This window comes from Neomonachus schauinslandi, chromosome 11 (assembly GCF_002201575.2).
Source record: "Neomonachus schauinslandi chromosome 11, ASM220157v2, whole genome shotgun sequence".
NCBI classification, from domain to species: Eukaryota; Metazoa; Chordata; class Mammalia; order Carnivora; family Phocidae; genus Neomonachus; species Neomonachus schauinslandi.
Genome location: NC_058413.1, coordinates 37,137,462 through 37,153,768, shown reverse-complemented (window position 1 = coordinate 37,153,768; position 16,307 = coordinate 37,137,462). Strand labels below are relative to the sequence as shown.

Here is a 16,307-nt window from a genome sequence, read left to right as displayed (position 1 = left end):
CAGTGGTTTAGCTTTTTGCCAAAAACAGCCTTTCTCCTAATAGGACAGTGGAGGTGGGGATAGCTGGTCTGGTCACACCAGCCCAGACCTTTCTTGCACTTTTTCAGAAGGGACTTTGGAATATTTTTCCTCCTTAGGGTTGGCACAGTACACCTATTTCTCTGGAGGGTGGTACTTGGAGTTGATCTAAAAAGAGAAACTGTACACACTTGATATTCTATCTAACAGTGAGCAGAGGAAGAGGATGAAAAACTACTGGGAATTTGTTTAAAAAATGAGTTTTAGTCCATTATTTTGAGTTTTCTCGACAAGTCTGTGAATACTGTCTCTCGGAAGTTGTTTGGACATGGGAATAAATGAGTCTTTTGCTGTTTTATGTTTTAATCTTTTGATTTTCTAATTATAAAAGCAATCTGTTTATTGTGTAACATTTGAACTCAGAGGAGTTAAGATGATGGAAAAATCTCTCCTAATACCACCACTTGGAAACAATCACTCTTGAAATTCCAGTGGATTTCATTTTTTTAAATTTTGTGTGAGGTATTATCTGTACACTTATCTATTTTCTGTGAATATTATCCGCACACTTATTGTGCGGATAATATTTATCCTACTTCATTCACTTCCATAAATAAATAAATAAATAAACAAACAAACAAACAAAAACTCTGGCCAACATGGGGCTTGAACTCATGACCCTGAGATCGAGTCTCTTGATCTACCAACTGAGCCAGTCAGGCCCCCCCCTGCCGCGCCATTGACTTATTATCCACTTAAGTGTATTCCTGTGCTTTAAAGAACACTGTATAAACTTCTTTTTAAAAAAAATTCATTTAAATTCAATTAATTAACACATAGTGTAGTATTAGTTTCAGAGGTAGAGTTCAGTGATTCATCATTCTTTTAGAACACCCAGTGCTCACTGCATCATGTGCCCTCTTTAAGTCCACCACCCAGTTGTATAAGCTTCATTTTAATGAGCTTCATGGTGTTCCATTGTTTGGCTCTTGCTTGCATAACTTATTTAACCATCCCCAATTTTCCCACTTTGCACTAGTATAAATTACTCTTCAATAATCTGCTTTATGTAGAAAATGCATTTTGTATTTTATATTTTCTTAAGATAAAATTCTCCAGAGTAGAATCAGTGGGCTAAATCACTGCCATTTTCAAGGCCCTTGATGTATGTCACATTGTCCCCTCAGTAGAAGTGTTGGGGGTAGTCACTTCCAATTCATTTGAGAGTTTTAAGTTTTGAAAAATATTTTAGAAAGTTACATTTTACCAACATGCTGATATACAGCTAACTAAAACATCAGTGTGTGTGTGTTTTTTTTTTGTTGTTGGTTTTTTTTTTCTTTTTTAAAGATTTTATTATTTATTCATTTGAGAGACAATGAGATAGAGAGCATGAGAGGGGGGAAGGTCAGAGGGAGAAGCAGACTCCCTGCCAAGCAGGGAGCCCGGTGCGGGACTCGATCCCAGGACTCCAGGATCATGACCCGAGCCGAAGGCAGTCGCTTAACCAACTGAGCCACCCAGGCGCCCTTTTTTTGTTGGTTTTTGCTTTTGTTTGGAATTCATAGCAATTTAGGCGGTACTAATTTTCTCAGCAGCTCCGATTGGTGGTTTGATATGTTTGTAGTTAAACAAAATGGTAAAAAAAAATAAATGAATGAACACTAGTTAAAAAAGAAAAAAGTAAACCAAAGAGAAATGATGTAAAGCACCTTTGGAAGTTCCAAAGGTTAAGAACCTCTGGCTTAGAGGGTTTTCATTTCTCCATAGTTTTTAACAGAAATATGCATTAGGCAGTTACTGAGTGCTGGTTCCTGGAGTGGTGATAAATGGGCCCTCTCTGCTTCAGAGGGCTCACTTTCAAGTTAGGTGATTTACAGTGTCTAGAATTCTCAGTGCAGTCACATTAGGCACGTAGATAGGTACTATCAGAATGTAGACAGATGGCTTGTGGGACAGTGCTGGGGAGATGAAGGGGATATCAGTGGTAGGCCTGGGGTGCTCCCTGGAGGAAGTGGAGCCAAACTAAACATTTCTAGCCTTCTGGAAGATGACTGTGGTGGGTTGAACAGTGGAGTGGAGCAGAGGAGAACCAGGATTAATAAAGCAGAGTTCCAACACTAGTAGGTAGAATTTCTAGAAGTTTCAAATACTTTCATATTAGAAAAAGGATGGAGAATTGACTTCGGTTGTCCCTTTCAGATAAAATTTCCTAAGCTTCTCTTTCGGTTTGGGTGGACCAGTATTCTGGAAACTCTGAGAAAAGGTATTGATCTGGCTCAGGCAAAAGGAGCTGATGCATAAAAGCAAATGGTTTTGTCAGTTGACTTATTAAGTGTTGATGCACTTGTCATGGCCTCAGGAGCTGCAGCCCTTAAAGATGGGGGCGTTTGTTTGGAAATAGGAAAAAGAATTTTGTCTAAGTGGGGCGCCTGGGTGGCTCAGTCATTAAGCGTCTGCCTTCGGCTCAGGTCATGATCCCAGGGTCCTGGGATCGAGCCCCGCATCGGGCTCTCTGCTCGACGGGAAGCCTGCTTCACCCTCTTCCATTCCCCCCTGCTTGTGTTCCCTCTCTCACTGTCTCTCTCTCTGTCAAAATAAATAAATAAAACCTTTAAAAAAAAAAAAAAAAGAAAAGAATTTTCTCTAAGTGTTCATGTCTTAGTTCATTCCTTGGAAAAAGTGCTTTGTCCTTCTGTTTTGATCAAAGGCCCAGACACTCATGTGGTCTCCAAGAACAAGATAGCTTTCATTTTGGAGGTCTCAGATCCTGATACTACGAAGTTCTTCTCTCTGTTTTGGAGGCATCAGGAGAAACTCTGGAGAGCCTTCTAGATTCATCAGTTGTGGACATAATGGTCCAGGAGTTTATTACCAGGGCCCCGCTTTGACCTACTAAATCAGAATCTCTGAACATCAGTGCCCTGCAGGCTATTCTTTCGGGAGACAGACTTGAGAACTACTGCAGAGGGTGGGGAGTGAAGAGAGAGGATGATGGAGAGGGAATCTCCAGCTATGCAACACAGCACTTACAAAGGAAAAGAGGTGGTAGAGGGAAAGGAAATACTCTGATAACAGGGTTTCAGTAGGCGAGAAGTAGAAATTGGCAAAGGTGGGTGTGGGATGCGTGAGGACAATCGTATTCCTTTGAATTGATGCAGTTGTTCATATTCAGGTTTCTCTCCCAGCACTGTCCTTCCCTCTGGGTACAACAGTGTGCATATGTGGATCATTTGCTTTATGTCAGGCACCACGTTGAGTCCTTCTAGTGACCCAAACGCAGTCCCCACTGTTAGCCCCATTTTGTGGGTGAGGACCCACAAGAGCACAGAGACGTAACTTTCCCAAGGTTTCTCAGCCTTGGTGGAGCCAAAATAAAACCCAGGTGGTCTCTGGCTTCAGAGCTGATGCTCTTAACCCATCTCCTCTCCCCACTGCGGTCCGGGGAGATGGAGGCACCACCACATTACGACAAAATATTGTGTAACACGCATGTTGTGCAAGAGGCAGAGGTAGCCCAGACAAGGGAGCGATTAAGTCCATCAGAACCATGTGTGTGTTCGGAAAACTTCACAGGGGAAGTAACAGCTGAGTAGGGTGTTAGCAAATAGGAGTTTGCCATGTCAACAAGGTAGGTGAGAACATACCTGACAGAATCATATGTGCAAAACTCAAGGAAGCAGACATTGCATTGACGTTAGTAGTTAAAAGCAAGATTCAAAGGAAGGGTTGGGGCATAATCAAAGTGTTTTACCAAGGCTGCTGCATCGAGAGAGCTGGAATCAGGGTGGCTGGGTATGGGATTCAGGCATATTCCAGCTAGAGGTGATGAGGCTGACAGGCCCCCACTGCCTGGAGAGATGAAAAGCAAGGGATGGATGTGAGTGATGGCCCAAAGGTCTGGTACATGGTAGGTACTCCATAACATTTTTTTTTGTACAAGACAGATGAATCAGGTGTGGAGCATCTGTAAGGGAGAAGTTGCGAGGTTTTGAACAGGAGGCTGTAGGGGACTCCTAGTGTGATTAACAGAACTAAGACAGGTGGAGGAAGTAGTGCAGGGTGCGATACATTCTGTTAGGCATGTGTGAGTTGGAGATGCTGGAGGAACACCCAGCGTGATGTGGGCATCTTGCTCAGAGAGACGGTATCTGGAGCCAGATCGGGGAATGAACTCACTGAAGTAAGGAGAATTCCTGCCTGTTGGCTTTCCTGATCTGCCCGTCTCTTTTATAGTGCAATACAGAGTGCTGGTTTTGATATTCTCACCCACTGATGGCCACGGAATGGCTGGAGTGTGTGTAGGGTACAAATACCTAAATAAAGACAGAGCAACCTAATCTCTGTATCTGACGGGTAACAAGTCCCGCCTGTCAGTTGTTTATTCAATGTGCACCCAGATGGCAAAAGTGTCCAGTCATTGCACTGGAGAAGTCAGGTCCGAATTTGAAGGGCCCCATGTCTGTGGGTGGGAAAAGATGCAGTTGAATAACTTTCTCCTACTCCTCAGTACATACGTTTCTGACATCACAGAGAAGTGTGTATTGGTACCAGGTTTCAATTTCATGGTCGTACACTGTGAAATATTCAAGTTTGCATGTCCCCAGTGTGATATGAAGGGCTTCAGGTATCCATTTACATTTCTACTCCTACTGAAAGCTGTTGGAATGGAGTCCCAAATGCTCCAGCCAAAGGCACCGGAGTCTGACTCACCTTATGCTTGAATTTCCTCAGACATCAGAAATAAGCCTTTTAGCTGAGATCAAGAGGTGGGATAATGAGGACTGATGTCAGGCGTATGGAGGGCAGTGACAGAAAAGAGGGGGTATGGTCGCAGAAATGGGGGATGAGCATGAGAAAGCAGGGGATGTTCTTGTGACCTGCAGTGGTGATCCCAAAAGCTATCCTAAGATCATTTCATTGAGAGTTGATATTGTAATCATGTATACGTCCTGCACCAGTGCAAATGGCCGAGGTGTGTAGCATGATTCTGATGTCATTCGTAGCCCCCAAAGCACCCTGCTGTGTGAGGACATAAAGTTTAGTGGACATTTGTTTTTATACAGGACTGGTGAATTTGAGGGATGCTTCCCTGTGTATGGCATGAATGTAAACAGACATTGCTATCTCCAGACAGGTTCCTCCTCCTAACAGAGGAGAGGAATCAGGCAAATTTCATAAAACAGGGTAGCAAGTGGGCTCATACCATTCTGTGGGGGACAAGGTTACAATGAGGGAGAAAAGTCTGTTTCTTTGCTTCCGAGCCTGGGCCAAGAAGCAGATGGCAGATCTGACAGCAGGGCATTTAGCAGAGCTGTCACTCTGGAACAAGCCATCTTGCCAAGTTGACAGCAGCTGTGTTTGGGAGTGTGGGAGTTGATTGGACAGGAATTCCAGGCCCTTGGAGGATCTGTGGTCTCCCCATACGGGTAGAGAGGGGAATCTATATCATCATTAGGACCAATGAGTCATGGTCAACTGATTGATCAAGAAAATTGAGGCATACAAGATGGTCATGGATAACTTTTTGAAGGAAGGAGGGGTTGATGTAGAAAATTCTCTATTTTCTGTTGCTGTTTTTGTTCTGAAACTCGTATCTGCTTTTCATGATTGAAACCACTTTAAACAGCAGAAAGAACTCTTATTTGGGAATCAGAACTTTTGACTGTTTTCACTACCAACTGTAGGCACATTAATTCTAAAATTACTTACTGTTATTAAGCCCAGAGGGGCACTGATCTCATGGCTGGAGATGAAATGATGAAATACACCTAGACCCTGCCCTCATGGAGGTTATAGTTAGCAGGAGAGATGTATAATGAATTGGGCAACTGAGAGAAAAGGTGAGGTGTTAGAGCTAGATCAAGAGTACCAAAGAAGCACAAAGTGAGGGCAGTTCACCAGTGCTGGAAGTCAGGCATGGGATCATGATATTAAGTATACCAAATCTCTGGGCTTTCCTCTTCCTGTGGCTAACAAGAGGGTGTTGGGCAAGTTGATTGCTGAAATCTGTATATACTTGAACGTTCCAGGAGAGTTGAAAGATTGTAGAACTAGGAAACTACCAAATTAACCTGTTTTTTTTTTTTTTTTTTTAAGATTTTATTTATTTATTTGAGAGAGAGAGAATGAGAGCACATGAGAGGGGTTAGGGTCAGAGGGAGAAGCAGACTCCCTGCCGAGCAGGGAGCCCGATGCGGGACTCGATCCAGGGACTCCAGGATCATGACCTGAGCCGAAGGCAGTCGCTTAACCAACTGAGCCACCCAGGCGCCCCCAAATTAACCTGTTTTTAACCAATGCGGAAACAGAGACTCTAAGAGCTAAGGTAGTTTTTATGAGACACATAGTGATAGAGATGGCTTAGAGTGCGTGTCTTCACTTCTACTTCTCCTGAAGACTAGGGTAGAAGGATCCTCATCTGTGCAGGAGAGGGAGTAATCAGACCTTTGCTTCCTTGTTCCTGTTGATGTGGCTGGAGACCCATTAGGGTCAGATCAAATTAACATACTCTGCACTTGTTTAAAAGTGAATCAGCAAGTTGAGTTGAGGACTGAGTCCCAGTGGAATCTAAATTGAATGGTGGGAGTTCCATTTATGCGTTTACCTTTTCTACAAGGCCTACCTCTACTTCATGCCTTCCCTATTAGCCTGTTAAGCTCACCTTTCCAAAAAACAGTCTCTCTAGTGCATTGGTAAGTGTTTTACTGGTTTGGCTTGTATTTCTCAATGGTTTTTGAGCTTACTAGGAACATAGAGTATAAGGGCATGCATTTCCCACGATCACAAGAGAGAAAAAAAATGGTGTCCTTCTGCATTGTGGCTGAGGTTCTGATGAATGAACATAGAAGTCCCCTTTTACCTACTTGTTCATTTTATGGCTGGAGTGTAAGAATCAAAGGTACCGCTATTGTACCCCATGGAGATGACCAGTGCTGCTTCCTTGTTTTAACTTCTGACCACATCAGTTCATTTTCTGGTTCCTTTAGCAGCTGCGACATTGAAATAGCTGTATATCCTTAGTGTGTCGGACTCATGGCAAATGTAGTTAAGATGACCATTTGACAGGGGCCCAAGAGTTTTCCTTACACTCTCCCCATGTCTTACTCCAGAGAAAGATATTCCTATTTTTTTTTTTTTTAAAGTAGGCTTCACACCCAACGTGGGGCTCGAACTGATGACCCTGAGATCAAGAGTTGTATGCTCCACCAACTGAGCCAGCCAGGCACCCTGCAACGAGATTCCTTTTGCTTAGAATTCACTGAAGCCAGATGGCACCTCTGAGGTCAGTTAGTTGCATAGCATGACTGACCCGTTTTTCTGTTTTTGTTACAGCAAAATGTATCTATGGAGGAAAAGTCCTTGCAGAAGGCCAGCGGATTTTAACTAAGAGCTGCCGGGAATGCAGAGTGAGTTTCCATCTTATGATCCCCATCCCTTGGGGAGAATTACCAGATAGATAGATGGGCTTTGGTAGGGATCTGGAGTGGAGCATGTTGGCCTGAATGGGTCCCTGAGGGGAAGGACTCTGGTGGGCTGCTGTCCAGGATGGGGAGGTCCCACCCACGGTCATTGCTCTGCTACCTTGTGCTAAGCTGTGGATCAGGTAGCCTTGGGGAAAGCTGTTGAAGGATGTGAGAAGGTGAAGGGAGCCAGCAGTTACTAGGAGTCAGGGAGCTTGGCAGGGGGCCCTGGGAAATGGTTCTGAGTTGATTTTTGGGGAAATCAGTTTGTGATGCCAGCTCTGGATGGTGCTCTCTCTACTCCCGTCTCCTGCCTGCCCCCACCCATCTTTTTCTTGGAATAAGACATGTAGAAGCAGAGATCTTTAGTAATCATTCAGCTAACATACCTTGATCAACTGCTATATACTAGCATGGTACGAGATTCTGGGTATGTAACGGTGAACACAATAAAGGCCCTGTTTTTATAGAACTTGCAGTCTAGTGGGGGAGACAGATAATAAAGTAAACAATATACAATATATTGCCGAATCCTATAAAAAATACAAAGCATGCTGGAGAGAGAGAGAGCTTTTGGGTGGGTGTGGGTGTTCTGGGAAGGCCTTTGTGCAGAGGTACCATTTGAACAAAGTGGGGGAGCTGGCTGTGCAGTTACGTGGTTGAGGCGCCATCCTCGGCGTGGAAGAGTGAGAGGCAAGAAAGGGAAGGAGGGGCACGCGTGCCAGGTGGTGCGTCACAGGGCAGCCACAGTCCTACGAGGAAGCGCTGCTGGTTTTGTGGGGCATCTCCAGAGAGGCTGACCGGAACCACTGGGCCTCAGAATAGCCCATCTTTGTAAGTGCTTATAACTACACCGTTTCATTTGCTTTTCATCACATCCCTGAGGAAAAGAAAGGCGTCTATTTTAAAGATGAGGGAGAATGAGGCATTTAGAGACCTGGAGAAGATCTGGAGGAGCTTGAATCCAGTTCTTTATTGGGGCCTTGGCGGGCGGTTTGGGTGGAGGAAAGCCTCTTACGCGTTTCCTGTCTCTGGGCAGAATTTACCTCCAGGGGTTAACTCCCTCCGACTTTCCTATCAAATTTCCCATCCCCTCCTTCTTGGCTGCCGCTGGGAATGGCAGAGATTCTATTGCTCCAGACACTCTGGTGGGGATGGAGGTGTGGTGGTCTTTCTGCATCAGTGGATGCTGTGCGTACGCAGAGGCGGGGATGGTGTGGCAGCGAGGGCTCTGTGATCTCTCAATCAACAAGGCAGGCTACCAGACCTGGGCATGGGGAGAGCTGGTAGGGTGGTCTCCAACCTGGGGCAGGCACATTACCACCTAGGATGTTGGGTGGATTAAATGAGATAAAGCGTGTGAAGAACAAGAAATAAACTCTTGTTTCAAATATTTTCAGCAAGTGTTTTTAGAAATTAACATACTGTTTTTTTTTTAAACTAAGATGAATAAACCTTTCTAGTAGTTTTGCTCAATTGTGTTCCAACATTTCTTTAGCAATAATGTTTTGACTTGATGTGAGTTTTTATGTTATTAGAAATTCAGGTTGAAGCACAGTGATTAGTAAAGAACTTGAAAGTGTTCATATTTGACCAATGACACAGAGACTGTCACTCTAAATGAGAAAGAACGGAAGAATTGTATTTTTCCACCGACACAGAGTTCTAGGGGTCATAAAATAACGTACTATAATCAGGAGAATTTAAAAATGTTAATTATCAGGTACTTCTTACCAGAAATAGTTTTGAAAATAAAGTTAAAGGTTTTGTGCCTAATTATGTGGCTGGACTAAGTGGATGTAGAGGCACTTAGGCTACTGTAATCACAGTTCATATTATTTTCAGAATCATGCAAAGGGGTTTGTCTCTATTGAAACACTTGGAATTAGGATCTTGCTCATTAAATATGTTAAAGGTTGATTAGAATTGTCTGATTTAATCAGCAGTCAAGGCAAGCCCTTTTCATAAAAAACTTTTGTGAGTGATGATTTTTTAAAAAAGTCTTCATAGCATTTTAAATATCTTTTAACAAAAACAAATACATACTCCAAATGCCAAAATTTTGAATATAGAGGAAAAAGTACAAGGAAGAAAAAGGAAATCGCTCCAGAATCTCACCATCTAGAGAGAATCTTGACAGTGTTATTTTTGACAGCTAGAATGAAATGTATCTTACTGTCTTGGTTTGGGTTCCCCTAAAAGCAGACCCTGCTCGAAGGATTTCAGTATGAATGATCGATTAAAGTAGTGCTCTTGGGAGCAACCAGTAAGGGTGTGGAGGATGCAGGATGGGGAAAGGCAAGGAACCGAGCAAGAGTGGGATTTTGGGTGAAAGGCCTCACCTACCTTGGTTGCTGGAGGGGTGGTGGAGTGTAAATTACACCCCCAGCCCTGGGCTCCCCTTGAGGTAAAGAGCCTCCTGTGCCTGTCAGTCCCTGGCTTTGGGCTCTGGTAGTGGGGATATAGAACTTGGGGGTAACTCTCTCTGCTCTCTGCATGGCAGAGTGGCTCCAGTGTCCAAGGAGTGCCATCTGAGGGTGGCAAGGATGAGCCGTTAGCAGCAAAGCATTCAGAACCTGGGGGATGGGCACACAGAACTCCTAAAAGGGATCCAACCATGTCCATCACTCTTATTTATGCAAGGAGGCAGTAGATAATTAATACATTGATGCTGACAGATAGAAGTAGGGGCATTAATGGTGAGTAAGCATTTTGTTTTCCTGTGCATTAAAGCCTATGTTACAGATGGTGAGGTTATTAATGTCTGTTGGTTTGTAATGATTGGTTTGAGTCCCTGTTGCAGGAACTGAGGTACGACTGGAAGGCACAGTGGCTTAAGACCAGTGCCAACTCTTGAGGCTGGGTGCCCCCCGATGTGGCCTGGATTGAGGAGTGAGAAGGGGACGTAGCTGTGAAGGAGACTGAGCATGTAGAGCAGGCTGTGTTCTCTGATCTTAGGGCCAGTTTTTAGGTAGGAGAAAAGGAAGAGGTCTGGATAACTTGGAGCAGATCAAGAAAGCAAGAGAAAGGAGGACGAAAAGACACTACAAGGAATGTCAGAGGCAGGACTGTCAGGCTGAAAATTATGAGCAACGAGAGGAAGCCATGGTGCAAATTATCCAAATGATGAGTAGTTAGAAATCAAATTGGTATGTTCATAATTGTTGATGATCATAATTAGGAATGGATGTACCTGATGAAGTGGGAGTTCCTGTCCCTGGACCACAGGAAAGACAGTGTCTCGGAAATGGAAACTCTATCTCCCCCCATCCCTCCTGGCTGTCCAGCTCCATCCTATTCCCCCATCTATGTTGAGAAGTACCTTTTTGCCTTAAATGAGACTCCTTTTCTCAAGCTTGAGTCTTAGTTGACGTAAACAGCTTTTTAGGAAGAGGAGAGAAAAACTTTATATTTTAGATAAAATACTCTCAAACTTTTTTTTTATAGTAATTGATGGACTAATTTTTAAAATTCAGAGTAACACTAAATACAGATCCTAATGATGTCACCAAAGAAGACCTTTGGTGGATGAGGTCATAAAGATTCACCAGGTGAATATTTAAAATTTTATTGTAAGCGATTTTATTTACATACAGGGAAACATCTAGTGCTCATCTAACCCTCATTCAGATCATTCGTACTTGGATACCTTGGCTCTTGCCTGTTTTGTCTGCCAGGAAAGTCTCTTCTTCCTTATTCCATTATTCAAATGTGGCATCTTTATCATTTCTCCCTACCTGGACAGCATGATTCTCTTATGACACATTATCATACCTTAACTGTAGAACATTTTTTAGCACTTACCATACTGTTTTAGGGTTTTTAGTTGAGATTGTTTTTTCTTCCTGCCCTCCCACTAGGAACTCCCCAAGCACAAGGAAGATGTGTTATGTAGCTTCGGGTTCACGGTGAGCGTGATCCAGGAGTGCTAAAGCTGGCTCACAAAAGCTCATGAGCGCTCATTGTATAACTTCCCGACTCTGGTCGGTGACACCATGTCGGTATTTCAAAATCGGTCATCATCAGGGTATTCATACCACAGAAATCCATAAGCCCTACAAATTAGGGCTCCCCATCCAACAGCCCATTGTTACCTTTGCAGTACACCACTGTTAGTGACCTTCTGCTGCATAGAAGTTTCTCAAAAATGATTGGTTGAAGTTGAGGCTGTTGAGACACAGAAAAGGATGCTTTCTCTGCCAGGAGTCTCATCCGTTTCATTTGCGACTTTGTCATTATTGTGGAATTCCTGGGAGTACTGTTAATTATTGAAGCTTATTATCACTGCAGGCTGTTAACAATGAGTGTTATATATTTGTATCATCAACTAAAAAATATGAACATTTTTTTGTTTCCCGATGATTTGGCTTCCAGGGTGGAGTTTTAGTAAAGATTACAGAGGCGTGCCCTCCTTTGAACTGCTCAGAAAAGGACCACATTCTCCCAGAGAATCAGTGCTGCAGTGTCTGTAGAGGTAAGGGGGGCTTGGTGGTGGGGCTGTAGTTGGGATGAGGGTGGGGTGCATGAGGGTTTAATGAATAGTGTGAAGGTAGTAACGGGCTCAAAACTCTGCTACCTCGAAACTTGTGTGTCCTAGTTACCTTTCTCAGCTGTAGTCGTGTCAATTGTAAACTGAGGGTAATGACAGTCTACTTCTCAGGCCCGCTGGGAGGGTTAAATGGGATAATGCCTAAGTACCTAGTATCATGCCTAGCATGTGATAAATGTTCAGTAAGTGACAGTTCCTATAAGAAGAATGATAGTACCTGCAATAATAATTATAACCATCATCATTATTAGATTATTCTCATGAGTGGCATCGGTAGGCATACTGTTTAGCCCTTTCTGTAAACCAATTCCTGAATCTGACAGGCAGAGACCTATAGTGAATCTTTATTCAGAGAATTACATGCAACTTTTTTACTTCATGCAAGGGCGGGGGGGGAACGCTTTAGCTAAGTAACACCTAACTGCTAATTCGTTCTCTGGCAGAAATTGTTTTGCTTTCTTTTCCTGGACTTGTCTTCTTTCCCAAATTTTGTTTTCTTTAAACCCTGGATCAGATAACCTTTCCTCTCTGAAAGGACTCACCCTGGTAGAATTACGTGGATTGGGAGAACCTAAGATGGATTCAAAATCTTACAGAACAAATCCAGTCAAACTCCTCTTTATGATGTAAAAGCTATACCCACCACACATCCTTCTCCACATTCTCAAATACTTACGGAGTTGGATCCTTTCTGGCTCCCCCTTAAAGCTTCTAGAGCAGAGTGGTTTAGCTTAGGTTACTCCGTATTTCACTTTATTCTATCTTTTCTCTAGCACAAGGGTTGGTAGATACTTTCTGTAAAGGACCACAGAGTAAATATTTTTGGCTTTGTGGGCCAGAAAGTTTCTGTTGCAACAACTCAACTGAGCTGTTTCACAAAAGTAACCGAGACAATAGGTAAATGAATGAGTGTGGTTGTTAGAATACAATTTCATTTACAAGAACAGGTAGCAGCCCATAATTTGCTGACCCCCTCCTCTAGCATCTTCGGATACATAGAAATGTTCTATGTTTTTTCATGGAGTGTTCAGCTTATGTGGAGGTTTCTCTGCTTGGTCATGAGAAAGCTACATTTGGGTGAAAATTCCTGGGACAACTTAGTATGTTGATAACCAAGAATGGCTAACCATGCCATCAGAATATCTTCCCTGATTCATCTGTCTCTTAGCTACAAGCATAGTAGCAGTTGAAATGCTGTAGAAACACTTAAAGATTGGCTGGAATTTTCAGAGGGATACATTTATTAGTAACCTGATAGGGTTGTAAGATAGGTCTTATAATTTAATGCAAAATCCATCACTTGCTATTTGTGGAGGTGCCAAGTGAGACTCAGTTTATGTAAATCCTTCCTGATTTATGGTTTCATTAGAGCAGAATCATTGATCATCCCACAGAAACTCAGAGGAATTTCATTGCTCTGACCCAATTTACAATACACCTGGTGTCATTGCTTCTGTTAATACTTCTCCAGAATGTGTGTGCTTCTTTACCACTGAAGACACTAAGAGATGGGATCTCTCATTGAAAAACAGAGTCATTCAGGGCCCCATTGCTGCAATCCGGTAGCTTTTACCACAGCTTGACACAGCTTTGAGGGAAAAGCGGGAGGCCAGGAGTAAAACCTCCTAGATTAGATTATGGCTAGGACCAATTTGTGAAATTGAGGATTTTCTTTCTCCTGCTTCCTCTTTTGGAAGGAAACTACCAGCTTTGTTGGGAGGGGGCTGTTGATATTTCTTTTGGAGGTGTCTGTGTCCGAGAGGGTTATTTATTCTTTTTGACAACTCTGCATTTTCATAGGAACAAGACGGTATCTTCAGAAAAGATATGGTGAGGAGGGCCTTCTCCTGGGGAATGGGTTGAATTAAACCACTCGGGTATATGGATTCTCTTAGGGTTCTCTGATTTACTCCCAACTCAGAGTTCAGGCACTGGAATGGAGAAAGCATTATTGTAGACAAAGGCCCCTTTCAGCACCATTTCCTGTTGTTAATCCCTTCTGTTGACCCAAAGCAGAGCAGAGCCCAGAACATCCAGCCCCCTTGTCCACATGCTGAGGCTTGCTCTGCATAGCAGACCATTAGAAAAGGAAAGGGGCATTTTTTTTTTTCTGTGCGGGTCAGTTAGTCTCTTTATTCTGAAAACGTAAAACTTATATGACGATTGTCAAAAAGGCAACTCAGGTGAGCTCCAAGGTGTATTGTCTCAAACTATGTTCCCCATGAATTTTATTCCAGATCTCTTAATTCCAACTATTTCCCAAGAGGATCTTCAGAAGTAGCATAATAGTCTTTCATAATATTATGGGAAATATTTTTCCCCTTGGACTTCTAGTTGTCTTTTACCTTTTCCTCTGTGTTCATGTTTTCTGCGTCTTACAAGAAGAGTAGGGGTTAGTTCATTTCTGTTCTGACAAGACTCAGAAAGCCCACTGGGCCTTTTCGAAGGCCTGTTATTCAGTTCTCCCCCCTCTCCCCTCCCACACTCCTTGCCCCTCTCTAAAACAAAGTAATGAAAAGGCGACACTCAATTTCTATGTAAAGTAATTTTCAGCCTGCATATGGGGAGGCTGAACCATTTGCTTTGTGGATTGAGACTGTGTACTGACTGGCAGGCAGTAAGTGAGCAGAGAGGCAGGCTCCTGATGACCTGAGCTGCGTCTTTCAGGGATGAGCAGATGAGTGCAGTGGTATGATTTTAGCTGTGTGTCTTCTGCCGCCCTGCTGTTATTGATTACAGAAACTGAAGTGGCTATAGCCTTTCTCAATACCTGCATGAAGGGCCTCTAATTAGCATATTTATCATCTCTCTCTGTCTTTCTGTGAATGTCAGGTCATTAGTCTGAGGGAAATCACCCCATGAGAGTGTATCATTCCTTAGAAGTCTGAATCACAACCTTCTTTGGGCTGCTTAGGGAATGGAAGTTTTCTGGGGTTTATTTTCAATGGGACTCCATTGAGCCCCCCTGAGGAGGGTTAGATGGGAATTTAAGAAAGCACAGAAAGTGCTTTTTGCTTTCTGCCCCAATTGGCTGGCTACATAATATGCATAAAGTGCTTTTTTTTTTAAAAAAAAAGTTTTAATGATTATATTTTATGAATTCTTTAAATGTAGGAGATGAGGTAGATGGAGATACATTCTGACCACATGAAATAATGCTGTCACTGTCATGTCTGTGACGTTGAAGGAAATAATTTTTTTTTTTTTTTTAAAGATTTTATTCATTTGAGACAGAGAGAATGAGATACAGAGAGCATGAGAGGGAGGAGGGTCAGAGGGAGAAGCAGACTCCCTGCCGAGCAGGGAGCCCGATGCGGGACTCGATCCCGGGACTCCAGGATCATGACCTGAGCCGAAGGCAGTCGCTTAACCAACTGAGCCACCCAGGCGCCCTGAAGGAAATAATTTTTAGTACTAGCTGTGTTGTTGGCTCTGTGTATTTCATATATGAAATAATGTTGAACCCATTTTGCTGAGTTAAAACTTGTCAAGATATAACTTGTTGCCTTGATTATGAAACTAATTTTTATTGAGTCATGCCCATTTTCTTATATGGTTATACAATTTGCCACTGCCTGCCCCTCCCCCCCATGACTAATAAGGAGAGAGATTAAGATTTTTGCTGAGTTTTTCTCTTTGTGGGGATTAAACCTAAGACCATAGAGTTGAGAATAACAGACTCTGACAGATTTATGGCATTCACTGTATCAACAGAACTGATATCCAGACTAGGGGCTTGGGCACCTTACCTCTTAGAATCTTGGGTCATGCCAAATGCTGTCACTAATTCCTCTGCCCTTTAAAGAAAAATGAAGGTAATGAGCGGAGCCCGTGATTACATCCACAGGGCAATTGGAAGGGACTACAGGACAGTTAGGGAAGACACAAGCCAAAAGAACCAAAGTGATGGACATTGGCAGGAGGAGGCCATCCTGTAGTTGCTGGGACCCAAGGTACCCATCACCACCAGTAACAGCCAGAACAGTCCCAATCACCGCTGCAGTTTCTCTCTGCTGCCTCAGGACCGTTTGTGCCAACGGCATGCAATTCACTTACCTTCATCATTATGTTAAGGCAATGGCTGTAGCGCGAGCCTGACCACTTAAAGTGTGTGGCCATGAGGTGGAAAAGGGGGAGTGGGCACCAGAGTGACCTCTATGCTCCTGCTTGGGAAGAAGTAATAAAAGTGTGAATGTAGCCCCAGAAGAACAAGATGGCTCATGAATCGTCAGTGGGCTCCATTAAAGGGGGGCAAAAGGCCAACAATCTTGACCGCG

The 16,307-nt window shown here is 43.2% G+C and overlaps 1 protein-coding gene across 3 annotated transcripts in view; it reads left to right on the top strand.

Annotated features, from left to right (window-relative positions):
* The window catches only part of NELL1 (neural EGFL like 1), an 805,269-nt gene that overhangs the window by 189,285 nt on the left and 599,677 nt on the right, over positions 1–16,307 (top strand). For all 3 annotated transcript variants that reach the window (XM_021685858.1, XM_021685859.1, XM_021685857.1), the window contains 2 exons: positions 7,354–7,427; positions 11,856–11,955. In XM_021685858.1, the coding sequence (XP_021541533.1) occupies positions 7,354–7,427; positions 11,856–11,955 (174 nt within the window). The remainder of the gene's footprint in view (positions 1–7,353; positions 7,428–11,855; positions 11,956–16,307) is intronic.